We start from the raw sequence: 27,371 nt of genomic DNA, 5'->3' as shown, positions 1-27,371 counted from the left end.
TCAGCGGCCATTTAAAAAAAATTGAAAAGTGGCCACTGCACATGCTCAAATGGTCCCTGCAAGGCCCTAGAGGCCAGTGGGGGGAGGGGGAACCTTTGCAGACCCTCCACAGCCTTTAGGAAGCCCCCCAAAGGGGCTACAGGTTAAAAAAAATTTTAATATTGATATATGTCACTGTACACATATTCAGTTTGGCACTATGTACAGAGAATCAGGGCTTGTGAATACTGAGCTGAAGCTTATGAGCTAGGATTGTATTCATTTGCTCTTACTTTGCTTCTTATGATAACTGAGTTAAATGTGATGTCTTAATAATATGGCTATTAATGGTGAGTTTGTCTTTGAATCAGTGTGAAATCCTTAGTATTGAGGCCCACTGGGAGTTTCTTGCTCTCTTTCTCTCATTTTAACTGTCTTTCTGAAAGACTAGAATATATTCCAAGTAGTGACACAGTTTACTCTGCATATCCTTTAATTATTTTCAGAGTATCTGGGAAAAGTCAAATTCTACATTTATTTTTAAAACTTATGTAATCGTGATGCTAGTAGATGCATAGCAGAGAATTAGACAGGCACTTCTATTTAGTTTTCCAAGTACACCTCCACATAGTATTTAGGTATTTCATGAGCCCCAGCATACTGAAATTTGTAGTTTTCCAGCATTTTTTGGTCTGGCTACGTCCGCTGCTAAATGGTTCTTGAAATATTAAAAAATTAACGAGCTTGACTTGTATTTTTCAGCTATTATGTTAAAGCTATCTGAAAGATGGGTGTCAGATGTTTGGACAGGGGGTGCAATTTCAGTACTTGCCCTAGGCGCTATTTTCCCTAGATACGCCTCTGGTCATCGCACATTGTGGCAACACACGAGCAACAAAATGCGGTTAACGGAGCACTCATACCATTAACCTCATTTAAAGGGAGAGTGGTTTAGGCAGGCTAGCCATCTTGGGAGCACCGGGCTCGCCCGTGAGCCTGTTGGTCCCCACGATCCATGGAAAGTGGACTAAGCTCCCTTAGCCTGATTTCCATTGATCGTGGGAATAGCCTCAGTATGTAGGCTATTCCTTCCTCCAGAAGGCCTTCAGAGGCTAATCACTCATTGAGCCAGGTCTCATGATCAGTGAGACCCAGTTTGTGAAGGTAAGCGGGGAGAGCAGGCTAAACCCGCTCTCCCCGCAGACGAGCAGGGCAGGAGCCCTGGGCGACCACATCGGCCGCCCACACGACTGCCGGCTCCGTGACAGACCCAGCAGGGCCTGGGAGGCTCGGGGGGCACATGGCCCCTGGTAGCTCCAGTATGCCCTGGGCAAGCGTGCAAGGGCATACTGGAGAGACCCCCGGAGCCGGGAGGCAGCTTTTCAGCTTCCCTCCGGGGGTCTACTCATGATTTTAAAAACCGGGTTTGCGGAGTGCTCGCTCCGCAAACCCGTTTTAAGGAGAGGGGTTGTTTGGCGGGTTAACCGCCAGGAGGCAACCACGCTCGCCTGCGAGCCTGGTGGCTCCCATGATCAGCTGAAATAGGGCTAGGTTCCCCAGCCCAATTTTGGCTGATCGTGGGAATAGCCTCATAGGTTTCTCAAACAAGCAAAAGGCACTGATCTAGTATGTACTTGAATTTTTGGATAAAATTAGGCATTAACATGGTTAAAGCTACATTGTTGTGAAAAAACATCACCAACACAAACCCCTCTTTATAGGAGTTAAAATTTGACACTGCTGTATCTCAGGCGTTTTTCAAGGGATTTGCACCAAAGACGGGGGAGTCATGGCACTTATCACCTAGTTGATGTGTGCAGAATTTCAGGAGGCTCTAAAGGAGACTGTAGATTTAATAAACAAAATAATATTCTGGGCTTATAAGGGTGGAATGCCGTTTTGACTCCTCACCTTAACTATACAGGCACTACTGTATTGTTGTAATAAATGAAGTCCCTTCCCTTCTCCTCCTTCCTCCATGGCCTCTCTTGTGTTGAAGACTAGATTGTTAGTCCCCCAGGACAGGAACCTCTTAAACCACCCTCTCTTCAATAATTACCACTGTGGCACTTCTTAAAAAATTAATTTCAAGGAAGAAAACAGTTAAGGTGACAGAGAGGTCAAAAAAATATTTATTGATACAATTCAAAAGAAATCGGTTGTATCAAGGTTGTGCTATACAATCTGTTGCTAGAGTGAAAAGGAGTCAGATGATGGTCAATATGAGAGGTTTGCAATGATTTTAAAAACCCAATGAAAATGTCCAGTATAATTAACAAATCTGTTACCAAGCAAATAAAACCAGTAGGTGGGGGTGGGAAATTGTGTCCCTGGTAACTGGAATCATCAGTATTTGTGCTGAGAATTGGTGAATGGGACCAGGGGCGGTGGGAGAAAACACTAGAAAAAGGGCATTGTAAAACTGCAGCATCTGTTTAAAAGGAGAGTCCCTACTCGGCTGAATGTCTTTGGATCTGAATGTCTGGAAGAGAGGGGGAGTGTCGGACACAAAGGTGGCTAGATACACAGAGCTGGGGCTGACCCACACAGCTCTTCTCAACACTCTCGTCCCTCATGGCAGCCAACTTGGGACAAGAACAGATTCTGGAGGATTTCTGAGGAAGGTGGTTTATTAGAAAAATGCTTTTACTATATTTAGCTAATTGCAATTGGGACTCGGAGTAAGGAAAGGATTAGATATGACTAATAAAAACAAGAAGAGCACCCAAAAGCACCTTTTACCCCTATTAGAGGCCCCAGGTTTGTCCGGAAAGGTGACTGTTTTCACACCGACATGCGCCTAAACAGAAGTTTGGCAGTGCTCTTCTAGATTAACTGAATACTCTGTGGAGGTGGATTTGACCTTGTACCTTTGGGGCCAATGCTTTTAAAAAAATGTCTTTATAATGTGTAAAAGTGCTATGCCTAATACAAGTATTATGACTGTTCTGGTAACCAATAGCTAAAATAAATATTTAAACATTAATATATATTTTCAAAATACACATTTTAATCTGTAAGACAGGTTCTTCTGCGAATAGCCCCTAGTCTGCCACAGTCCCAGGGACAATTCACAAGAGATCACCTTGTGTTAATCAGTGGCAGCAAAACCAACAAAGAACCTTGCACCACCTTAAAGACTAAGAGGCCATTTTTTAAGTACCACAGGACTCTGCTGCTGTTTAAGGGACTGTCCAGATTCCCAAGAGAGACTCAGTGCATGGTGTGGCCATCCCACACAAGATGCGGGCAGAAATCTCAAGCTTAGTCAACTGGCAGGCCACAGGATGAAAGACATCAAAGGGTATCCCAACCCCCACCCCGCCCCGTGTCCAAATAGAGAGTGATAAAAGGCAAAAACAAAGAAAAAAAGAGGTGGTCTTTTTTTGTGAGGTGGGCTGGAGGTGAGGAGGATGCTGTGCTTGTCCTCAGTTCTTCCTGTGCTCCTTCCAGACTTTGCATCTTCCAAGCAAGAAAAGACGGATTTTCATAAGAGAGGACAAAAAATGCTTCTGCACTTTGTGTGATCCTAGTGGAGCTGTGGAGTCTAACTGATGAGTCCTGCAGGAGGAGAAAAAGAGAGAGAAAGCCATGACTGTGGGGTACAGAAGGCAGAGAGAGGGGAGGGATAATCCCTTCCACGGTTGGGGGCAACCCTCACCTACGAGGTCAAGAGGGCAAGTGGACAGGCCCTTCCAAATTCACATTACAGGAAGAGGCTGTCCTTACGATCAGCCAAAAGCCTTCAACAAACTGATCCTACAATCAGTTCTGGCCGATCGTAAGAACCACCGGGAGCCACGTGACTCGCAGCACGAGCAAACCCACCACAGAGGCCAGCCTCTTCAGTGGGGTTAAGGGAGCAAGCACACCCTTAGCCCCATTTTTAAAATCGTCTGTCAGCACTGGCTTCTTGCAGTAGGGCAGGGAGAATGCAGGGCTCCTGGTGGGTGCCACGGGGATACCCATAATGTATGGTGCATTATATGAGAGTTCCAGGGGCCAGGAGGATGCGTCTCATCCCCCAACCTTCCATGCTGCCAGGGGCTGCCAGTGATCGTCTGGGCAGGTGATCCGCTCGCCCAGGGAGAAACAAGGGATCGTTTGCAGGGAAGTAAGTATCAGCAGCCTCCCTCCCGATTGGTGAGAAAGGGCTCCAAGTCTCCTTTTTCATGAAAGTGTTCCTTAAACCAGAGTTAGGTCAAGCAACAGCGCCATCTCCTGGAGCTTTTCCATGTGGCCATTTACTCTTGCTTCACTGCGCTTGGGGTACTGAGGAGTTCATAGGAGGGAGGGATTTACAGCTCCTTCAGTATGGTGACAGCAAGTGTTGCTCATACATCCAATGGCAATTTTTCATGACCATTCATGATTACTGGCCCTTAATATGTAATAGAAGTGTGACTGGCAGTGCAGGATACTCCGGCATTTTTGCTGCACCACATGGAGAGACCCTCGAGATAAGGCATGAAATGGAGGTGTGTCTACCTGTGTGGGAGTTCCGGCTCCACCCGCCACCCCTTGATCCCACTCAGACTTGCTTCCTGTGCCCTGCAGTCTAACACTGACAGAAGTGGGTGTGGGGAGACAGCGTAATTTTTACAGCCGAACTCAAATCTCCACTTATCAAATCCCCCATGCAAATAGCCGTGTTCCAGAGCAGGGAACAGTCCTTTAAAAGTAGAATAGAACAGCCAGTGAGAGGGCCTCTCCTCTGAGCAGGGAGGCCGACAGCTATTTTAGTGTGTATTTACCTGTAGACGGTATAAGTAAGCAGGTATAGGAATATAGCCATTCCCAGCTAAAAACAGTTTTGCCTCCTGTATCCTTCTGAATGAGTAGAGCTAGCAGTAGCAGCAACCTTGTTCTCATCATTTTCTCATCAAACAAGCCCCTGGTGGCACAGTGGTAAAACTGCCGCCCTGTAACCAGAAGGTTACAAGTTCAATCCTGACCAGGGGCTCAAGGTTGACTCAGCCTTCCATCCTTCCGAGGGCGGTAAAATGAGTACCCAGAATGTTGGGGGCAATATGCTAAACCATTGTAAACCGCTTAGAGAGCTCCGGCTATAAAGCGGTATATAAATGTAAGTGCTATTTTTGGTTTTTTGACTGGGCTCCATTGCACGAGGGCACTGCTGTGAAAGGATCTCCTTCCAGTGTTGAAGACATGGAAGAGAAGCTTTTGCAGCAGCAGCACCCTTGTGCAAGGACACCTAGTCCAAGAAACAAAGTTGAGGCAGAAAGTAGCTGCTGCTGCTACTCTCCCATAAGAACAGCCCTGCTGAATCAGGCCCAAAGCCATCTAGTCCAGCATCCTGTTTCACACAGTGGCCCACCAGATGCCTCTGAGAAGCCTACAGGCATTAGTTGAGGGTGTGCCCTCCCTCCTGCTGTGACTCCCCTGCGACTGGTAATCAGAAGGATCCTGCCTTTGAGGCTGGAAGCTGGAGGAGGCCTCTAGCCCTCCAACTAGTAGCCGATGATAGATCTCTCCTCTATGAAGTGATCCAAACCCCTCTTAAAGCCATCCAGGTTGTTGGCTGTCACCACATCTCGTGGCAGAGAATTCCACAATTTGATTATGCATTGTGTGAAAAGGTACTTCCGTTTATTGGTGCTAAATTTCTTGGCAATCTCTACTCATTCAGAAGGATACAAGAGGCAAAGCTGTTTTTAGCCTGGAATGGCTATTTCCCCACTTACCCTTTACAAGTAAATACCCTCTTACAGAGCTGTCAGCCTCCCCACTGAGAGGAGAGGCCCTCCTACTGGCTGATTCTAAAGTGGTGCTTTCTTAAGACTCACCACAAGGAGCTCTTTGTTACCTGCTAAACAGAAAGGACCCTTTACTGTTAAGTAAATTGCAATAACAACAGTTCTGTAGTGTCTGGAGAGCAGGGAAGAGCAACTTTGCTTTTAGCACTGCACTAACACTAGCTGGAGCTTCCAGTTGATCTAGCATGCTGTTGTTGTGCAACCAACACCGGGAAAATCTTTTTTTGTTTGTTTTAAAGAAGAGGACATGAAATGACATTTGGGAGGGATCAGCAGGCATGCAAGCATGCACACCCACCCACTCCCACCTCTTCACCACCAAGGCACGAGTGAATGAGCCAATCAGAAGCAGGAGGTGGGCTACCTTGCCTCCTCTACAGCCCTATTGGCCAGACATGGGTAGGATGGACAAGGAGAAGCCTGATATGTGGACCAACCAAAGAAAGAAAAAACATACTGGTACATAGGAAAAGGCAGCAATGTGAACACCCCTGATTTATGCTTATATTCACTTTGTATACTCTTGTCCTATCTTACACCACTTCCTTCACAGTGAAGTCCATGCCTAAGCCTTCTCTTCTCCTGCCCCTGCTGAGGAAGCCTCCCTGACACTCTCAGAAGTGGGAAATTCTCTTGCAGACTCAGAAAACAGTTTCAGGGGGCAGGGGCTTAGGGGCATAGGGGATTCATTCCTCCATGCTCATAAGGTACAGGTTTTCTTAGAGATTGTCTTCTTCTGCATGATCCTCACCGCACGTTAAGGTCATCCGAGGAGGTCCGTCTCCAGTTACCACCGGTTCGTCTGGTGGCGACTCAGAGGCGGGCCTTCTCCGTGGCTGCTCCCGGGCTGTGGAATGCACTCCCAGAAGAAATTCATAATCTTAATTCCTTACCGACCTTCAAGAGAGCCCTAAAAACCCATAAAAACTCCAGAAGCCTGCTGGAGAGGGGGAGAAGAGGATACCATCTTCCCCAGGGTGTGAGACTGGGGTGCCTGCCTGGCTACCTCTTCTCTTCTGCCCTCCCTGGGTGCCATCTGCATCCCCCCAGGACTGCTTGCGGAGAGGCTTTGCAGGACTGGGGCTGTAAGGGTGACTGGGCAGTTTTTCCTGGTTCCACCTGTTGAGTTTGCTGCTCAGCCTATATAGGAACACTGCCGGTGGCGGCAGGCCCGCCACCGGTGGGGTTGCCACCAAAGGGGGTTGCCCCTTTGGGGGAGCCACTTCAGGGGAGAAATGAGGGCGAGGGCTGGACACTTTGTCCAACCATTTGTATAGAGGGAGACATTCAATAGTGGGGCTTCTGTTTAATCAGTTTTAAGTTGTGCTGAGGTTGGGTTGAAATTGCAATGTGTGGGGGGTTGTCTGGAGATGGGGAGGCAGGGAATGCCTTCGTTGAATGTGGGGCAGCTATTCCGGTGGTGGTGGGGAATAGAAGAAAAAACGTTGGCAGGTCAGCGGGCTCTTCCAGGGGAAGGGTGGTCAGAAATCTAACAGCTGTCCCCCTTTCCGGCTGTCCTGCCAGCTCTTTGACCTCGGGGAGCATTGCAAACATCCCACATAACCTTAACTTGATCCTCTGCAATGCCAGGTCGGTCCAAAATAAATCAGAACTCATCCAGGATTTGATCATGGGTGAAGGAGCCGACCTGATGTGTATTACTGAGACTTGGTTGGGTGAGGCTAGTGGTCCAGTTTGGTCCCAGCAAGGATAACATCTCCCTTACCAGGGTCCCTGTCAGGGTATCGGACCATATTGAATGTGTGTACTTGAGTTTGGGGACCAGGGATAGATTGAGACTTCTGTTGGTGTACCGATCGCCCCACTGCCCAATGGAATCCCTTACTGAGCTCACGGACTTGGTCGCGGAACTTGCGTTGGAGTCTCCCAGACTTTTGGTGCTGGGGGACTTCAATGTTTGTTTTGGGACCAATTTGTCCAGGGCAGCTCAGGAGTTCATAGCGGCCATGACGACTATGGGCCTATCCCAAGCGGTCTCTGGATCAACGCATATTGCAGGTCACACGCTTGATTTGGTCTTTTATTCTGATCAGGGTGGTGTTCCGTGGGTGGAGACTCCTACGATCTCCCCGTTGTCATGGATGGACCACCATCTGGTTAAGGTTGGACTTACAACCGCTTTCCACTTTCGCAGGAGCAAGGGGCCTATTAGAATGGTCCGCCAAAAGAGGTTACTGGATCCGGTAGGATACCAAGAAGCCTTGGAGGGATTTAATGTTGGCTCTGCTGGTGATCCTGTTGATGCCCTGGTTGAGAACTGGAACAACCTGCTCACCAGGGCAGTAGACACGATTGCTCCTAAGCATCCCCTCCGACCTGCTTCAAAATTGGCCCCTTGGTTTACGGAAGATCTATGAGGGCTGAAGCGGCAAGGTAGGCGACTGGAGCGCAAGTGGAGAAAAACTCAACTCAAATCCAACAGATTACGACATGGAGCACATTTAAAGATCTATGCTCAGGCAATACGTGCGGCAAAGAAGCGGTTCTTTTCTGCCCGTATTGCCTCTGCGAGTTCACATCCAGCGGAGTTGTTCAGGGTTGTGAGAGGACTAGTATCTGCTCCCTCTTCCTTGATCCAGAATTTGGAAGCATCAGTTACCCGCTGTGGTGTGTTTAATGAATTTTTCGCAGACAAAATCTCTCGGATTCGGGCCAACTTAGATGGAGACTCCACAATTAATTTGATGTCTGAACTGGAGGTGTCTGACAACTCCTCTTATACGATTCGACTGGATCAATTTCAGTTTGTGACTCCTGATGATGTGGACAAGCTGCTTGGAGCGGTGAGGCCTACCACTTGTCCTCTTGACCCTTGTCCAACATGGCTTGTTCAATCTAGCAGGGATGTTGTTGTAGGCAGCCTGGTAGAAATCATAAATGTTTCTCTGAGGGAGGGCAGGACGCCTCCTTGTCTTAAGGAGGCAATTATTAGACCTCTTCTAAAGAAGCCTACGTTAGATCCCTCAGAGTTGAGCAATTATAGGCTTGTTTCCAATCTCCCATGGCTGGGCAAGGTAATTGAGAGTGTGGTGGCCTCTCAGCTCCAGGCGGTCTTGGAGGAAACTGATTATCTAGACCTATTTCAAACGGGCTTTCGAGCGGGCTATGGGGTGGAGACTGCCTTGGTTGGCCTGATGGATGATCTCCAATTGGCAATTGACAGAGGAAGTGTGACTCTGTTGGTCCTCTTGGATCTCTCGGCGGCTTTCGATACTATCGACCATAGTATCCTTCTGGAACGTCTGAGGGTGTTGGGGGTGGGAGGCACTGTTTTACAGTGGTTCCATTCCTAACTCTCGGACAGATTCCAGATGGTGTCGATTGGAGACTGTTGCTCTTCGAGATCTGAGCTTAAGTATGGTGTCCCTCAAGGCTCCATACTTTCTCCAGTGCTTTTTAACAACTACATGAAACCGCTGGGAGAGATCATCAGGGCATTTGGAGCTGGGTGTTACCAGTATGCTGATGACACCCAGATCTACTTCTCCATGTCAACTTCTTCAGGAGTTGGCATATCCTCCCTAAATGCCTGCCTGGAAGCAGTAATGGGCTGGATGAGGGAGAATAAACTGAAGCTGAATCCAGATAAGATGGAGGTACTTATTGTGTGGGGTCGGAACTCTAGAGACGATTTTGATCTGCCTGTTCTAGACGGGGTCACACTTCCCCGAAAGGAACAGGTTCGCAGTCTGGGAGTACTTCTGGATCAACGTCTCTCCTTGGTTTCTCAGGTTGAGGCGGTGGCCAGGGGTGCTTTTTATCAGTTCCGGCTGATACGCCAGCTGCGCCCGTTTCTCGAGATCAATGACCTCAAAACAGTGGTACATTTGTTGGTAACCTCCAGACTTGACCTCTGTAATGCACTCTACGTGGGACTGCCTTTGTACGTAGTCCGGAAACTTGAGTTGGTACAGAATGCGGCAGCCAGGTTGGTCTCTGGGTCATCTCGGAGAGACCACATTACTCCTTTGTTGATGGAGTTACACTAGCTGCCAATAGTTTTCCGGGCAAAATACAAAGTGTTAGTTATAAGGCTTAGGCCCTCGGTGTTTAGGCCCTCGGTGTTTAAGAGAGCGTCTTCTCCGCTATGAGCCCCACCGCCCATTGAGTTTAGGCCCTCGGTGTTTAGGCCCTCAGTGTTTAAGAGAGCGTCTTCTCCGCTATGAGCCCCACCGCCCATTGAGGTCACTTGAGGAGGTCCGTCTCCAGTTGCCGCCAACTCGTTTGGTGGCTACACAGAGACGGGCCTTCTCGGCTGCTGCCCCGAGATTGTGGAATGCGCTCCCTGCTGAGATACGATCCTCCCCATCTTTGGCATTTTTCAAAAAACACCTGAAAACACATCTCTTCAACCAGGCTTTCTCAGCTTTTAAAAACTTGTTTTTAAATTCTTCTGATTATTAAATTGTTGTTTTACGATGTTTTTAATTGTTAATTATTTGTTATGCTTTATAATTTTTGTTTTAATTATTAATTGATTTTAATGGTGTTTTAATGTAAACCGCCCTGAGCCTTTTGGAAGGGCTCAGGGTATAAAAGTATTAATAATAAATAAATAAATAAATAAATAAATAAATCTGTTTGACCTGGCCTTTCAGGGTTTTTAATCTTATAATTAATTCTCTTAGCTGGCATGTGTGTCCAGGATTTGGCGGTGGAACTCTCGTGACACGCTGCGAGAGTTCCGGCGAGAGGCCCGGCCGAGTGAGGAGGGAGGAGGAGAGGGGGAAGAAAGTGGTGGCGGTGGCAGGCGGGCGGAGAGAAAGGCGGTGGCAGGCGGGTGGAGGGGGGAGAGAAAAGCAGAGAAAAGCGGTGGCGAGCGGGCAAATGCGGAGGGAGAGAAGCGGCGGCAGGCCAATGGGAGGGAGGGAGAGAAAACGGGGGCAGTGGGGCCCTTTTGGCCGCCCGCAGCCCAGTGAGGTTCTGTGTGGGGGGAGGAATGGGAGGGGGAGGGCTAGAGAGCGCAGGGCTGGAGGGAAGGGGAAGAGAGGAGAGACCGGGGAGAGAGGGAGGGGGAAACAGCCAGCCCCAAAGCACTGCACAAATGCTCTGTGCAAGATCGGCTAATTTGTTGTAAATTGTTTTTAACTGCTGTAAGTGTTCGGCCTGGTTCTCCAGTGTTTTTAACTATTTAAATGTTTTAACTGTTAATTAGTTTTATGCTGTTTTTACTTGAATATTATTGTTAATTGATTTTAAATTTTTTTTTATTTTGATGTAAACCACCCTGAGCCTTTTTTGAAAAGGCGATATATAAATCGAATAAATAAATGAATAAATAAAATAAGGGTAATCTCCCCCCTCATGTTCTACAGAGTCTGTGACTGAGAGGCTGGCAGAAACACCACAGGGACATCCCAAGGAGCCAGCAGCTGGGGCAGGGAATGGGGCAGCAATATGAACAAGTAGAGAGAGAAATTACCTCCAGGTTGAGGAATGGCACGCCCTGAAAGAGAGAGAAACACGTGTCAGTAAGGATCAGGGTCCCCTCAAAGCTCCACCCGGAGCATAAACTCACAATTATGGGGTGGGGGGGACGGGACACTTAGGAACCATCCTGTAAAAGAAAGAGCTCATCCACCACAAGGGGGGTTAGGTTTGGAATTAAAGTCCATTCTTCATGGGGAATGTGTGTATATGGAATAAATTCACGACTGAAGGGGAAAGGAGGGAGTTCTTGCCATCCAATCCTCCCTTTTAAGGCATGCACAAAACTGGGCAGAAGTTTCCTGTCCAGAAAAGGAAGCTTCCTTCACAGCAAGGGAGGCCTCCTTTTGGACTCTGCCGGGGATAAAGTCCAGGGTCCCTCCCCTCCCCTCCCCTCGGCTCCACACATGCCTCCAGTAGGTCTTGCTGGGATCCCCCTTGTCTTTTTGTTTTGGATTGTAAGCCCCTTTGAGACTTAAGGGAATCGTTTTCTCATTCATTTGCTATGTAACATGCTTCGAGAACTTCTCTGTTGGAAAATGGTATATCCTCTATAATAAAGAGCTAAAGCGTGATCCCGTGTCCCTGCGGCCCGTGTCTTTCTCGGCCGTTCTGGGCATGCGAGACACGGGCGGCCATGTTGGGTCCCGGTAAGCGGCAAGGGGAAGCAGCAGCAGGAGGCGGCGGTGACTGGGGCCGATGCCGGCCAGGGAAGCGGTGCCGGACGGGGAAGCGATGCCGGACGGGGAAGCGATGGCGCCGCCGGGGAAGCGGTGCGGGGAAGCGATGCCAGGGAAGTGGCGGCGGGGAAGCGGCGGCGGGGAAGCAGTGCCGGACGGGGAAGCGATGGCGGCGGCAAGTGGGGCCCATGGCGGCGGCGGCGACAGTTGGTGGTTGTGGGGCCAGCCCGGCAGCGGATGGGCAGCCAGCAGTGGGCCCCAATACCAGGGGCATAATTTGGAAATGGGGGGAGCGGTGGCTGTCCGGCAGCCGGCCGCAACGACGGACAAGCGGCGGCAGAGGCCACGGCAGGCCACGTGGTGTGGCGGGCCCGCCGCGGCCAGCATCAGACCCAGTCGCTGCCTCCTGCTGCTGCTTCGCCGCCGCTTCCAAAACTGTTCACTGTTAACTCTTTGCTGCCCAGGAGGAGGAGCGGAGGGCCGGTAAGATAAAAATTTAAAAATGCAGGGGGGGAAGGGCAGGGGGGGAAAGGGGGGGGAAGGGCAGGGGGAGGGGCAAGAGGGAGTGGGGCAGGGGGGAGGGGAGAGGGCAAAAGGGAGGGGGAGGGGGAGAGCAGGGGGAGGGCAAGAGGGAGTGGGGCAGGGGCGAGGGGCGAGGGCAAGAGGGAGTGGGGCAGGGGCGGGGGCAAGAGGGAGTGGAGCAGGGGGAGGGGGAAGGGGGAAGGGCAAGAGGGAGCGGGCGAGGGGGGAGGGGAAAGGGCAAGAGGAAGTGGGGCAGGGGGAGGGGCAAGAGGGAGTGGGGCAGGGGGAGGGGGAAGGGGGAAGGGCAAGAGGGAGCGGGCGAGGGGGGAGGGGAAAGGGCAAGAGGAAGTGGGGCAGGGGGAGGGGCAAGAGGGAGTGGGGCAGGGGGAGGGGGAAGGGCAAGAGGGAGCGGGGCACTCTTGGTGGCGGTGGCGGAGGAACTCTCCCCTACTAGCGCCCGTTATTTTAACGGGCTTGAAAACACTAGTACACATTAAGAGTAATTATTCTCTCCCACACAGCAGTTCCTAGAATACATCAGCCCCTGTGTTTCCATAGAAATTGTTCTTTCTGACATAATTGTCTCGAGCGTGCGCTCATGTACATTTTTCATGGAGGGGCCTGCCACTGTGAGGCAATACTCTCTCTCCCCACCATCTTTTGCGGTGGGTTAAATTGAAAGATTAAAAATGAAATATCCTTTTAGCAACATCCTGAACTCCTTGCAGAAAGAGTAATATGTAAATAAATAAATACAATATTTGAGAAAATTCTAGGTGTTAAAATGCTGTTCTAAAGCTTTTATTTATTATTATTATTTTTTATTATTATTATTCAGAACATGAATATGCCATTTTTCAACATCAACAAAAAGTACTCAAAGGGACTGACACAGCAAAATCAATAATGAGATCATGCTTCTAAGCCTGTTCACACAAGCAGCCTAACCCAGGCTAGGGCAATCCAGCCTGGGTTGGGCTGCCCGTGTGCAATGCCAGAATCGAGCCCAATCCCAGTGCTGCCCTCCTGCCCTCATCGACTTTTTACCCCATACTTTAGCCGGGGTTTGAGGGCACAAGCGCCCCCTTAACCCTGGCTCCAGGGTCGTGTGGCTGCTTCGGCTACATGCAGCCTGATCACGCACAGATTCAGGCGCCTAGAGCGCCCGACTCCCAGGGGAACCACCCAATGAACTGCACTCGTTGCATGATAGGATCCCTGGAGGCCGGGACTCGTTTCCTCAGCCTCCACTGATCCAGGCTGATGGGAGCAGTGAGGACCATGTGGGTGCACAATGGAGCTCCGGAGAACCCAGCCCCCATTGTCTGGGGTGAAGGCAGGTTCATCCCTGCCTTCCCCCCTGCCCAGCTGTGTGCACAGTTTCTCTGTGTCCCAAATGAGCTCACTGTCTCAAGAGACACACCAGCAGTATAAACAAATGTACAAACAAATAAGGCTGTGCGGGGGCAGGGAGACACAAGCCTTCTTCAAATGTTATAAAAGCACCCTGCTGTGGCCCTGGACAGAAGGGGGAGGAAGTCCCGCCCCTGACACATCACTCACTGCCTCTCCCTTCCACTCAGTGGAGCTTGTCTGAAGAGGGAAGAGCCCTACCCATGTATCCATCCAGCCTCACAATCATGCCTGCCATCACAAGTAGGGCTCTTCTCTCTGCAGACAAGCCCCACTGTAAGCATGAGCAGCGGGGAGAGGCAGTGAATGACGGGGCAGGGGCGGGACTTCCTCTCCCTATAAAATCTGAATCAGGCAACAGTATAACAGAGATATGGAATTCAGGTAAATCACTGCATTTTGGCTGAGAACTGATATGAGGTCAACACATATATTTCTGTTGCTGAAAGATAACTCGATGACAGTACGTTTCAATGAAATAGGACATGGGGTTTTTTGAGGTGGGGGTACCATTCCTCTTAGCCACCTAATGGAGCAGTGGGGAAATGACTTGACTAGCTGAAAGACAAGGAGCCGGGTCTCACGATCTGCAGGGTGAGTGGGGAGAGCTGGCTAAGCCCGCTCTCCCCGCTCACGAGCGGAGAGGGAGCCCTGGGCGGCCGAATCGGCCGCCCGCACGATTGCCGGCTCCGTGACGGAGCCAGCAGGGGCTGGGGAGCTTGGGGGCCACGAGCGCGCAGGACATACTGGGGAGACCCCCGAGCTGGGAGGCTGCTTTTAAGCCTCCCAGCCATAGGTCTACCCATGAGTAGGCGCGCCGCAAAGCCACGCCGCAGCTACTCACAATTTTAAAAACCAGGTTTGCGGAGCACTCGCTCCGCAAACCTGGTTTTTTACCAGGGGTTCTCGAGCGGGTTACCCACTCTAGAACCACCGGGCTCACAGCCCCATCATCTCATACTGTGTGGGAGACGGCAATGGTAAACTCCTCCTGTATTCTACCAGACAACCACAGGGCTCTGTGGTCGCCAGGAGTTGACAACAACTCAACAGCACACTTTACCATTCCTCTTACCCAAATCTGTTCCCCATTTTTCCTCTTTTTCTATGGTATAGAAAAAGATAGACTTAAGAATTGCTTTGGGGGTTTACTTCCAAGCAGATGCAAATAAGATGTCCATGACCATTTGGGCCCTCCAGTTTTTTAAAAAAACATTGCCCATTTCTGAAACACCTGGATGCTTTCCAGATTACAGGCTACAACAGCTGTAAAATGCATTAGCTTGGCAGGATTGAATTGAAAATGTAATTAAAGGGTGTTGCACAAGGCCACCAGCAGGGGGAGCAGTCTTTTCCAGCTTGTGCAGGCAGTAGCCCCACAAAGCATTGTGCAGGTGACAAGAGAGGGGTCTTTGGCCAGCCCCCATTCCCTGTCCCCCCAAAGGCATCCCAGTCACCTTTCTTATTCTTCAGGTAGAGGATGAGTCCAGGGAGCAGAAAGACCAGCCCCAGCACGATCCCCACGACCCCCGTCCACTTCTTGCTCCTGGCGGAATCTGTCTGTGGTTCTGTAGAAACAGAAGGAAAAGGAAGCCCAGAGTGAGAAACGGCAGGCCCCATACCCGCCTCCTGCTCCCCTCAGAGCATCCTGGCCCACAGTAGCCTTGGCTAGGAAGCTGCCTATTCCCAGGAGGCAGCCAGGACTTTGACACAGCGGAAGAGAAGAAGCTCACCTGGCCAGGAAGGCCCGATGCAGTGCTGGATCCAAGCCCCAACACAGCACCTGAACCTATCACTGAGGAACCCTTGGGTGGAAAGCCCTGAGCCAGGACCCCCAGCCCAGTCGTCCCCATGCCCGATTCCTCTGAGGATCTGGCATCTATCCTCACACTCCTCTCTCTTTCTCTGCTCCTCACCAACAGACAACACCCCATGCAGGAAAGTGCACGGTTCCAGGTTCCAGGCAAGAGGGCTCTTTCTTGGAGTCTCTCTGCTAGCTGTGGAAGGCCTTGTCAGACCCTGCTAATTGAGCCCCTCCTAACTGAGCAGAGAGACACCTTTTGAAGTGGTTGTTCTCTTATATTTAGCAGGGGGAGAGCAACTGGCCCTATCTATCCCCAGCACAACATCCATCCAGTGGATGTTGCTGGTGTCTACCTAGTGTTTCTTTTTAAGTTGTGAGCCCTTTGGGGAAAGGGGACCATTTTATTGATGTATTGTTTATTTTTCCATGTAAACGGCTTTGAGAACTTTGGTTGAAGAGCGGTATATAAATATTAGTAGTAGTAGTAGTAGTAGTAGTAGTAGACGACCCAGGGGAGGACAGAGAGGCTCATTTGAGCTCTAGGCATCCTCAGAATGTCTGGAAGCATCAAGTGAACAATATAAGCTACTTTGAATACTTAAGGAGCAGGAAAACTGCTTGGGATTTGATTGGACCATCACAAGGCAAGGAGTTTTGGAGGGAGGGAGGGAGGGAGGGAATAGCAGCCCTTTGGGGACAGGGAACAATCTTTTTTTATGTATTATTTACTTTTCTATGCAAACTGCTTTGAGAAGTTTTGTTAAGAAGCAGCATATCTATCTTTGGAGGAAGAGGAAAAGTGAAAAGGATGCTTGAGGAGGAGATGGAGATAAAAGCCTAACCTACTTCACAGGATTGTTGTGAGGAGAAACTCAAGTATGTAGTACACCGTTCTGGGCTCCTTGGAGGAAGAGTGGGATATAAATGTAAAAATAAAATAAAATTAAATTAAAATTAAAAAGGGAAGCTAAATGAATTCTCTGCATCCGCCTTCACTACAGAGCATATATGGCAGATACCCATGCCTGAATTGACTTTCGTTGGGATGGAGCCTGTATAACTGAGCTAAACACAGCTAGCAAGAGACTATGTTCTAGCATGTACTAAAAGAGCAACAATTTATGGAGTTTGGACAGTAGCTGTCTGACAATTCCTAAAGAACTCAAATGTGAAATTGCCAATTTTCCTGCCAACATATGTCCCCGGTCTCTAAAAGTAGGATCTTTGCCAAACAACTGGATGGCAGCCAAAGTAACACCGATTTTTGAAAAGGGATCCAGGGGACTGGTTAACTTGTTCTGTGTAAATTGCTCGACACCATAATTAAAGATAAAAGTATTAAATGTATAGAATAAGCCTTGCTGAAGGGAAACCAGGACGGCTGCTGCAAAGGTAAGTCCTGCGTCACTGACTTTGGGTGGCTAAGTGGGGACATGACTGAGATTTATACCATTTTGCATTGTATAGAAAAGAGAATAGAAAGAAAAATATCTTTCTCTCTCTCTCCCTCCCCCTCCCTCTCTCTGCTATAACCACAAAATATCAAGTGAAACTGACAGGCAGGAGATTTAGAACAGCCAAAGGAGGTACTTTCTCAAACATCCCATGCAATTCACTGTCAAAGGTGTGACGATGGCCACTAACTCAGATATCCTTAAAAGGGGGTTAGCCAGATATATGAAGGACACATCTATCAATGGCTACTAGTCTTGATGGCAAGAAATACCTCCAGATTCACAGGCAGGATGCCTCTGAATACCAGTTGCAGGGGAGCAATAGCAGCAGAGAAGGGGCATGCTGTCATTTCCTGCTTTGGGGCTTCCCAGAGCCTTGGGCCTCATCCAGCAGGGCTCTTCTTAGGTTCTTACATTCTTATGTCTCCTCGGAGATAGCTAAGATATCACAGCTCTAGCCTGACCACCTCCCCTACCTGCCAGCCTTCACCACCCTCAGAACCCCCCTGCCCCATGGGCTATTTCCTGTGGTCAAGACAAGTCTCTTTCCGCTCCAAAAGTCTAGGAAGAAGGATCAGGGATGGGAAGTATGCATGTGTTGGAAGTGAAGGACTATGCGCTGTCTCTTGTCTCAATGACAGTGGAGGACAGAACAGTGAGTCATAGGGCAAGAAGGTCAAGACATTGGTCATCCCTTCTCTACTGCTCTGACACTATCCCTTTGATATGTAGATTGCTAATCTTAGGGACTTCCTTCCTTCCAGCCACTTCCTTTTCTCTTCCCTCCTTCTACCTAACTCCTCACTTTCCTATCTAGAATGGAGTTTTCTAATAAATGCCACTTATATTGATTTGAGTTACTTTACTCTCAGCATACACGCCTGCCTAACTAAATTCTGCCGTATTGTGCCTCTGTGCACTCTGCTATAATGAAAAAGGGTTTCTCTTACCAGAGAGAATTCTCAACAGCATGTACCACTCCAGTCTCACTCCCATCTCTTACCCCACTGCACAGTGACGGGGCCTTTGAAGCTGGCGTGCTCCACCTGGCAGCCAAAGACGTCTCCATGCATGAGCTGCGTCTCCAGCATGACGTGGATCTGGTAGGTCCAGTCCCCATTCTCCATCACGTCAGTAGTGACCACTTTGTGGGGGTCCTCCTCCTTCCCATTCCTCAGCCACTTGATTTCAATTTCCAGAGGGAAGAAGCCGTCCACATTGCAAACCAGCATACCGTTTTGGGAGGAGCGGTCATAGTCTGTGAGGGTGATTGTCACCACGGGCTGGACTGGAGGGGAGGGAGAGGAGACAGGAAGGGTCAGAGACACAAAGCTTCAAATAGGGGTGGGGGAAGGAACCCACTTCTGCCTGACTTACCCAGAAGAAAGTCCCCACCACCACCATAACCTCCCAATGGCTCTCTGAACCCCCTGCCCCCAGCTCTTCCAAAGTGCCTCTCTCCCCTCTTTTTCAGTCTTGATTCATGCATTTTGGAAAATAAAACTCCGGAGGCTGCAATCTGAAGAAGGAGGGAGGATGGGGGAGAAGAGATATTTGAGTCTCTTACCCTGTGCTATACTGCAGGAAAAAGCAGCTGGGGAAGACCATATATGTGTTTTCTATTTAAAACGTGTAAATACGAGAATGCCTGTCCGGGATAGCTCGGTGTGGTTTACAACAGCACTGAAAAAATGACACTCATAAAAAGAACCCAAAGTGGGACCAGGAGGTGAACGTATCCAGGGAGGGGTCCAAATATCCCAGGCCATGAAGAGCTTAGGCTGAATCTGTACACACCTCCCACTAGGGATGTGCACAAACCGGTTCAGAGGCCCTTTTACGGGCCTCCAAACAGGCTTGAGCACTGGGCAGTTTGAAGGTTCGAAGGCAGGGGGGACAACTTTAAGGGCATGGGAGGGTGCACTTCCTCCGCTTCCCCCACCACCACCAGGGCTCTGTTAGTAAAGGCTCCATCGAGGTGGCAGCAAACCTCCCTGCCGCCCCGTCACGTCTTTGCCCAGAAGTACCAGGAAGTACCTGGTGCACATGCACATGCTGGGCACGTGCGTGCGTGCGAGCGTGGCAGGCGCGCACACACAGCCGGTGTGCGCATGCGCACCTGGTACTTCCTGGTACTTCCGGGCAAAGAAGAGACAGGGCATCAGGGAGGTTTGCCGTCACCCCGACGGGTCCTTTACTAACAGAGCCCTGGTGGAGGTGGGGGAAGTGGAGGGAGGAGTAAGTGCACTTAAAGTCAACTAAAAAAGTTGACCTTAAAGTCAACACACTTTAAGCCCTTAGTCAACACACACACACACCCTCCTTCGTACATCCCCCACCCAGTTCTGTGCACATCCCTACCTCCCACCACTTGATAAAAGATGGGCAGCTCTGTTCTGCACCAGGGCGCATTGCCAATTACATGCTGCAACAGGGGTAAAATGATTCAGCTTGGCAGGATCGTATTGAAAACAATCCCCAGAATCTCAAACTCCTACAACAGGGAAATACAACTATTTTTCTGCAATGGACTTAGAACATTGTAGCACTATAATGCAAAGATAAAATCCGAAATAAAGCATCAGAAATGGGAACAGCACCTTGCCGTCAGCGCAGGGTGTGCTTCGTGACAACACAGGAAGTACAGAAGCAGACTTAGCAGATCCATAGTGACACTGTTGTATGTAGGGTTTAATCTGGAAAGTGCCCAGGAAGTTATTCGCACATGGCTTCATGCTTCAGGGTAAATGTTGAGCGAAGCCACTTCGAACTACACTCGTGGCATTGAGGGAAGCAGCCCCTCCCCTCTGCTCTCGGGTTCTGTTTTGAAAGAAGTTCACATGGCATGCCTCCATGTTTTCCTTCTAGCCAATTTTTTTGGAGGGGATCCTTAAGTCCGTTATCTCCATTTCTAAAGAGAGCATCCCTTTTATCATGCTAATGATTCTATGGCAGTGCCTCTCCCTATTTGCTCCATTTTTCAGAAAAAGTAGCTTAAAACCAGCATTTAAAAAATCCGGAAATATGTCGAGATAAGCTAGAATTCGCATCACAAAGCTCGATTTGTGTGTGGAGTGGGTCCAAGGATCTCGAAGGGACTTCAGGGTAAGTTTGTCTGGTGTGTGAATGTGCACACTCTCCTCTGAGGTAGATTCGGGGTAGAAGCCCTGTGTGTAAAGCCTCCCTGGGAAGCTTTTGAGCCTTTCCAGGCAGGAGGGTAAAATGCAGGCGGTTCTGGGAACTCTCTAACCCCTGCAAACTGGACAAAGAGGCACCTTTTAAAAGTGGTAATTCTCTTTATTGAGCAGGAGGAGAGTAACTGGCCCAGCACAGTACCTCCAGTGACTGTTGCTGGTGTCTATCTTGTGTTTCTTTTTAGATTGTGAGCCCTTTGGGGGCAGGGTGACATCTTATCTATCTGTCTATTTATTATCTATGTACACCACTTTGGAAATTTTGTTGGAAATCGGTATATAAAGAGTTGTTTTTGTTGTTCATGATTAATCCTACCTGGAGTCAGTCCACCTGCACAGCATTTCCTCCCACGGTTCACCAGCAGTTCCTGCTAGTTTATCCACCATGAAGCTTATCTCTCCTTCCCAATACCTGGCACTGGATATTTGGCACTAGATATAAGCTTAATATCTGGCAATATCTGGTTATAATATCCAGCAATAGATTTAAGGTGATAATACAATATTGCTAATATCCAGCAATATCCAGCACTAGAGATAAGCTTCCCTCCCCTTTCCAAGATCCCATTCCCACCCACTCTCCTGCCCAATTCCTGGACACTGTCTCTGCAGCACATGCTCTGCAAAGAAGACCAAATGCAGTGGAGACAGAAAGATGTTAAGACATTGATTAAAAAATAAAATTACCCCATGCCACCCTGCTGCTGTGGCTTTGTAAAAACATTTAAGTTTGTAGCCACATGTTTCCATCCCATGCATGCGCACTTGCAAATCCACAGTGTGAAGAAATAATTTGTCTTATTTCTGTTCTGCTACCGGATCATAGCCTGCTAATTAATTAACTTTAGCTGCCATGGGCCACCCTCCTGATGTGGCCTTTTAAAAGCCTTCAACTGCCCCATGGTTGCTAACTCATACTCCTGTGTGGGTACGAGCAGATGGGAAGGAAGTAAACTACCAAAGAACCTTTTTTTTTTTTTTTTAAGTTGGCTAGAAGAAGATGAAAAGGCTGCAGACTGCTTTTCTGTTTAAAACGACATTCCCACTGGAGAATCCAGAGTGTGAATTTGGCTGTGCAGACTTTGGCTGCCTTAAAAGGTCTGGCTTTTGGAAGCACATCATGGCTGCAAACTTGCATGCCTACACAGGTGCAAGTGACTGGGAAGGTGCTATAGCAATAGCAATAGCAGCAATAGCACTTACATTTATATACCGCTCTATAGCTGGAAGCTCTCTAAGCGGTTTACAATGATTTAGCATATTGCCCCCCAACATTCTGGGTACTCATTTTACCAACCTCAGAAGGATGGAAGGCTGAGTCAACCTTGAGCCCCTGGTCAGGATCGAACTTGTAACCTTCTGGTTACAGGGCGGCAGTTTTACCACTGCGCCACCAGGGGCTCATTCAAAGCACCTGAATTGCTATTTTTAAAATGTACCACCGGCTCCCAAATCATACCCCTGCAAGATTGAACTTCAAAGAAAGAAAGAAAGAAAGAAGAATTGCACCTTTAAAAAAATGGAGGGGGCCTTTGATGGCCAGGGATGGATGAAGAGTCTCAAAGGGCTGCCGACTGGAAAAGGACTATGTGGTGTGCCCAGGTGTGGAGCTCAGGGGGCGTGTTGTGGCAGGCATCCGGCATCAGCCTTCTTGTGTGATGCCAGCCACATGGAAACCACCCCTACAAGCATAGCACACGATTCCTTCTTCTGCATTAGTTTCCCTTATATGTTCAAGTCAGTAAAAACCATATTGAAAAGTTCCAGCTCTCTCATGGATTTCAGGGCTAATTGTGAGAGAAGGGCAGTATGTCATTTAGACATCCAAAAACATTGCCTGCAGGAATCACCAGCAAGGCAGTAGTATAAATGGCCATCTGGAAAGGCTCACAGTTGTCCTCAAGCCCTGCGGAGACCACATTGTACTAGCATCCCTAGGAACGACAGAAGCACAGATCCGTATGGCAAAGGCCACCCTCTCCAGGAAGGCCCAGGGCCTTTGCACTCAGTGCAGGTGGGAAAGGTGCTCCTTGCAACAAGCCCATCATCCTGCTTCACGGTACTAGGTTAAAGAGGCACACAGGCAGGCTGAGAGAAATGAGAGGCGCCTGTCTGGGGCACACAAGTAGCAGCTGCTTCTCATGGCCACCAGGGGGCAGTTTAGGATAAGCTAAATTCCTTTTAACTGTTCTGCTGTCTATCACAATTGCAGTCAACGATAATTCCTTAGAGCAGGGGTTCCCAATCTATCGTAGTCCAAAATGTTGCTGAACTACAACTCCCATCATCCCCAACTGCAATAACTTGATAACAATTTTATTGTTATTATTACGACTATTTACATAAATTTAAGAACATCTTTCCAACAACAACAACAACAAAAATAACCTACGCAGCTTACATACTAAAAGGCATAAGAAAATGGTTCTTTATCCACACAGGAAGCACAGAAGGCAATTGCAAACCATTATGAAAAGGCAAATTATGGGCCAAAAAAATGGAGGGATGTTGTATCCGGCCAGCACCTGGGCATGTAGTTTGTAAAACAGGTTGTGGCAAGGTTGGAGCGGGCGCTGGGACCAAAAGGGAAGATGGGCCCCTGCCCCCCCTTCTTCTTCTTCAGAAAAGTGTAGGGGGAGATCAAAGGGCAAGATGTCATCTAGCTGGCTGCACCCCTGCCCCCCCCCATCCCCATCCCTTGTTCAATTGTAGCTCTGTCCCTGCTGTGATGGCATGAAAGCACAGAGGAATCCATCCCTTTTCTTTAGAGAGTATAATTTGAAATGATATTTGTATCAAAAAATTAGAAGGACAACATAATTGGCTTACCCCAAACTTCCATCTCTGAGCAGTTTACAACAACATACAAACACATTAAAATTTAAAACCACAGTACAGTTAAAAAGCTTGGGTGAAAAATAAGTCTTTTAAAAAGACTTTTAAAAAGTTGTCAGAGATGGGGATTTTCCATTGCAGATTCTAAATACCTGCTTAACCTTTTTCCATTTGTCTAAGACGCAATTTCATAACATTAATGCACCAGCATAAACCCTTTAGTAAAGGATCCCCCCGCCCCCACCATTGGACTACAAGAGAGTTCTGTGGGTGCTCTCTGGGAAAAGCAGCAGCCAATGAGCTTGCTCTTTATTCGAAAGGTTATCGCTAATTTAATGGTTGTTCAAAGGGTAAATCATGGCAACGTTTCGTTGTACACTGAAAATGCTGCCAGTTTCTTAGCTGCTTTGGATTGCTGTGGAAAGGTGCGACCTGAAGTCTGGAAACAAACAAATTAACGGAGGACAACCAATCACCGTGGCTCAGTGAGCTGGGATTTGATGGTGGAGTTGGGTGGGGATCCATGTCAAAAATCATTCTGGTTCAAGAGGATCGACTCCGGTTCTGCAGGTGTGTTGAGAGGGCAGCGGGTGGGGAAACCTCCCAGCAGGCTCCAAGGGACCGAGGGTCGTGGCTTCTCCCGTTGTCCCCTCGGCGGGGGAAGGGGAGAGGCGGGGGCCGGGCTCCGAGGGGGCCGCTCTGGGGCCGGGAAGGGACACACACACCCCGGAGGTTTTCTCTCCGCTCCCCCGCCCGGCTGGACTCACCTCTCCGCTTGCTGGCGAAGGGCACGCTGATGTCGAAGTTGTGGAGGCAGGCGGAGTCCGCCTCGTGCCGCTTGATCTCCAGGAAGTCCTTCAGGCTGTTCCAGAGTCGGGCGTCGGGCTCTCCCAGCTCGGTGACGGCCCGGAACTCCCCGACGCGGCTGTCGAAGCGGACATACTCCTGCCGGTCCCAGAAGTACCTGTCCAGGAGGTGCGCCTCCCGCTGCGTCCCGTTGGTGGCGATGTGGCACTCGGCCCTCGACTGGTACAGGAAATGCTCTGCGGGGAGGAAGGAGAGGCATTGTGGGGGGGGGGGATGAAGAGCCCCCAGGAGGAGGAGGAGCAGAAGAAAGCAGCTCAGAGGGTAGGGGGCGCAGGGGAGCCCCCTGGGGAGGAGCCGAGGATAACTTGTGCATCGCCTGACACTAGGAATGTGGGGCAGGGGTGGGGGAGACTGGGCCGAGGGCTGGGGAGGGGGGGGAACCCAAGGGTGATTTGTTTTTGTTTATTGTCTGTTTTTTGAGAGGTCTCGCTGTTGCTAAGATCCCGAAGCGGAAACTGCAGGCAAAAGAGGGGGGCTGCCCCCCCCGTCAAGGCATATGCAGCTGCCCCCTGGTCTGCACCGTGGAGGGCAGAATTCGCTTGGCACGAGGAGAGGAGACCGGCAGAGCTCTGGGTTTCTTGGCAGGCCGACTCCCTCCCTTTGTCTTCTTCGTAGCAACTGCAACACCCTCCCCGCCCTGGGAGTGGGTTAGGTAGGGTGACCTGCTGCGGCCTGTCAGCCACAACCTATAGACACCCTAACCTACCTCGCAAGGCTGTTGTGCAGATCAAATGGGTAACCATCCCCCCCCCTCCATGCCATCTTGAGCCCCTAAGAAGTAAGGCGGGATATCGAGGGGAGAGGAAAAAACCAGACCCTTGACAGCCCCTCTCAGCTTTAGCCCCCGAGTCAAATGACGAGATCATACATAATACAGGGTGTGCATGCAGCCTCCAGCTATTCCAGATCTACAATGTGGGGAGAAAAAACCCCGTTACAGACAGTGTCTCATCATCAGTCACTCACCCTCACAGCCAGATTTTGCTGCCCAAGGCAAAGTGTGACTTTGCTTCCCCTCAAAGAGGCTGAGCAGCCATCTCTCAGGGAAGCTATAGCCCATTCCTTTTCCATCTGGCTTCTGCCCTGGATATAGACTGAAACTGCCTTGGTCACTCAGTGGATGACCTAACTGAGAGCTAGACCGGGGGAGGGTGTCCCTGTTGGTTCTGCTGGACCTCTCAGTGGCATTTGATACCATTGGCCATGGTATATCCTTCTGGACCGCTTCTCGGGTATAGGAATTGGAGGCACAGCTTTGGAGTGGCTCCAGTCTTTTCTTGGGGGGAGAATCCAGAAGGTGGGGGTAGGGCTACTGCTTGCCTCCATGGCCACTGGCCTGTGGGGTTCCACAGGGTTCGGTTTTGTCCCCCATCCATGTTGTTTAACATCTACATGAAACCACTGGGAGAGTTTGTTCGGAGATTTGGACTGAGTTGTCAGCAATATGCGGATGACACTCAGCTCTATCTCTCCTTGTCACCTGATCTTAGGGATGCAGTGGATGTCCTGAATCGGGGTTGGAGGCCGTGCTGGATTGGATGTGGGCTAATAAACTGAGACTGAATCCGGACAAGACAGAGAGTCAGTAGGCGAGTCAATCGGGATGAAGGGATTCTACCAGTTCTGGATGGGGTTGCATTCCCCTTGAAAGAGCAAGTACACTGCTTGGGGGTATTGCTGGACCCGGCTCTGCTTTTGGATGCTCAGGAGTACAGTGGCCAGGGGTGTATTTGCATGGTTTCAGCTAGTATGCCAGCTGCGTCTTTCTCTTGAGAAGACAAATCTGGCCACAATTACCCACGCCTTAGTCACGTCAAGGCTGGATTACTATAACACACTCTATGTGGGGCTGCCCTTGAAGAATATTCAGAAGCTGCAGCTAGTGCAAAATGCGGCAGCTAGGATTTTATCTGGAGCTGCCTGCTGGGACCGTATCAGCCCTATTTTGTTCCCAGGTCTAATTCAAGGTGCTGGTTTTAACCTTTAAGGCCCTTAACGGTTTGGGCCCTGGATACCTGAGGGACCTCCTCCCAAGGGTTTCTGCCCACTTGACATGGTCATCTGGTGGCGGGGCTCTGCTCTGGGTGGTGACAATGAGGGAGGCTCAGCTGTTGTGCACCTGGGACAGGTCCTTCTCAGTTGTTTGCCCCTAGACTTTGGAATGCTCTCTCAGTGGCCATCCATGCCGCAGTCTCAATCTCAGTTTTTAGAAAGCGTGTGAAATCTTGGCTTTTTACTCAGGCTTTTATATATGTTTCTATTGCTGCTGCATTGTATTTTTTTATGGTTATATTGTGCTTGGGTTATTTTAAAATTCTTTTAATCAGATTTATATTTTTATATTATAGCTAATTTTAATTGTGTAATTTTTGTAGTCTTGTTTTAACATTTGTGTGAACTGCCTTGAGATTTTTTAAAGGAAAGGCAGTATAAAAATTTAACAATAAATTAATAAATTCCTGCACTGAGCAGGGGTTGGACTCGAAGACCTCCAACTCTAAAATTCTATTTTTTCTTATGCTGCATTCCACAGCCCTTTCCCCCACATCTTTTTTAACAAAAAGTTTCCCTTACTCTCCACCATATATATATCCTGGTCAATTGAGGACAGCACTTCATGCATCTGATCAAGTGGCCTGTAATCTACAAAAGCTGCTGCTTGGTCCAAAAGGGACATACAAGGACTTTGGGAAATCTGGGGTCCCAGCCAGGAAAGTGAGTTCAAAATGGGGACCTAGCTAGGAGTGGGGCGGGATCCATCTTCCTTAGAGTTAAGGTCTGTACCAGGGATAGGGTCTTTCCAGCCACCCATTTCCCAAGCCTCTCCTTCACAACAACCTCAGGCAGCGTTCTGGTGGATCCTGAGTGGATGCAGGATCTTGCTCCCATTTCTACCCTGCCAGCCCTAAGGAGAAGGGCACCCTGGGAGGAGTCTGCCCTGTCTGGTGCCCCCTCCCCACACTCTTACTCACCTGGAGGCTCCACACTCTTCGCTTGGAGAGACAAGCCCTCCACTGTCACCGCCGTCACAAGCAGAACCCCAAAGCCCAGTAGAGACACCATCTCACCTCCGCACCGTGAAAAAACAAAGAATCTGTCTCCAATTAAACTAGAGTGGGACTTTCTCAATCCTGCTCTGGGGATAAATCTTGCCGAGGTGCTGCCCCTCTGCCCTGGGGATTGGACATTGCCTAGGTGTGAGGCCAATCAGCAGCAGAGCTGAGGTAGCATCGTTGGTTGCCAGGCAGGGAAGCCCAGAAAACATTCTCTTTGGACAGATAGTCCCCAGACAGAGGAAGAGACCATGCACAGGATGAGAGCTAATCAGCTCTGTGCCAGGCAGGCAGCAGGGATCTGCACAGGGGACTCCTCCTGCTGCCCCTCCTGAAGAAAGATTA

At 49.4% G+C, this 27,371-nt stretch overlaps 1 protein-coding gene across 1 annotated transcript; it reads right to left on the bottom strand.

Annotated features, from left to right (window-relative positions):
* Positions 1–2,093: 2,093 nt before the first annotated feature.
* On the bottom strand, positions 2,094–27,103 carry LOC128346667 (H-2 class II histocompatibility antigen, E-S beta chain-like). Its single transcript, XM_053300187.1, has 6 exons — positions 26,946–27,103; positions 23,874–24,149; positions 18,081–18,365; positions 15,277–15,387; positions 11,200–11,223; positions 2,094–3,540 (listed from the first exon to the last, which is right to left on the bottom strand). The coding sequence occupies exons 1-6, from the start codon at positions 27,034–27,036 to the stop codon at positions 3,527–3,529; spliced, it is 801 nt and encodes a 266-aa protein (XP_053156162.1). The 5' UTR covers positions 27,037–27,103; the 3' UTR covers positions 2,094–3,526.
* Between the last annotated feature and the right edge of the window lie 268 nt (positions 27,104–27,371).

This window comes from Hemicordylus capensis, chromosome 2 (genome assembly GCF_027244095.1).
Source record: "Hemicordylus capensis ecotype Gifberg chromosome 2, rHemCap1.1.pri, whole genome shotgun sequence".
NCBI lineage: Eukaryota > Metazoa > Chordata > Lepidosauria > Squamata > Cordylidae > Hemicordylus > Hemicordylus capensis.
This window is presented reverse-complemented; position numbering and strand designations above follow the sequence as displayed.

Excerpts from the sequence above, each read along its gene's own strand:
- LOC128346667 (XM_053300187.1), bottom strand. The coding sequence starts at position 27,036 with ATGGTGTCTCTACTGGGCTTTGGGGTTCTGCTTGTGACGGCGGTGACA. Across the intron at positions 24,150-26,945 it reads GAAGAGTGTGGAGCCTCCAG|AGCATTTCCTGTACCAGTCG; the intron begins GTGAGTAAGAGT and ends TCCTCCCCGCAG. Across the intron at positions 15,388-18,080 it reads CCCCGTCACTGTGCAGTGGG|AACCACAGACAGATTCCGCC; the intron begins GTAAGAGATGGG and ends CTGTTTCTACAG.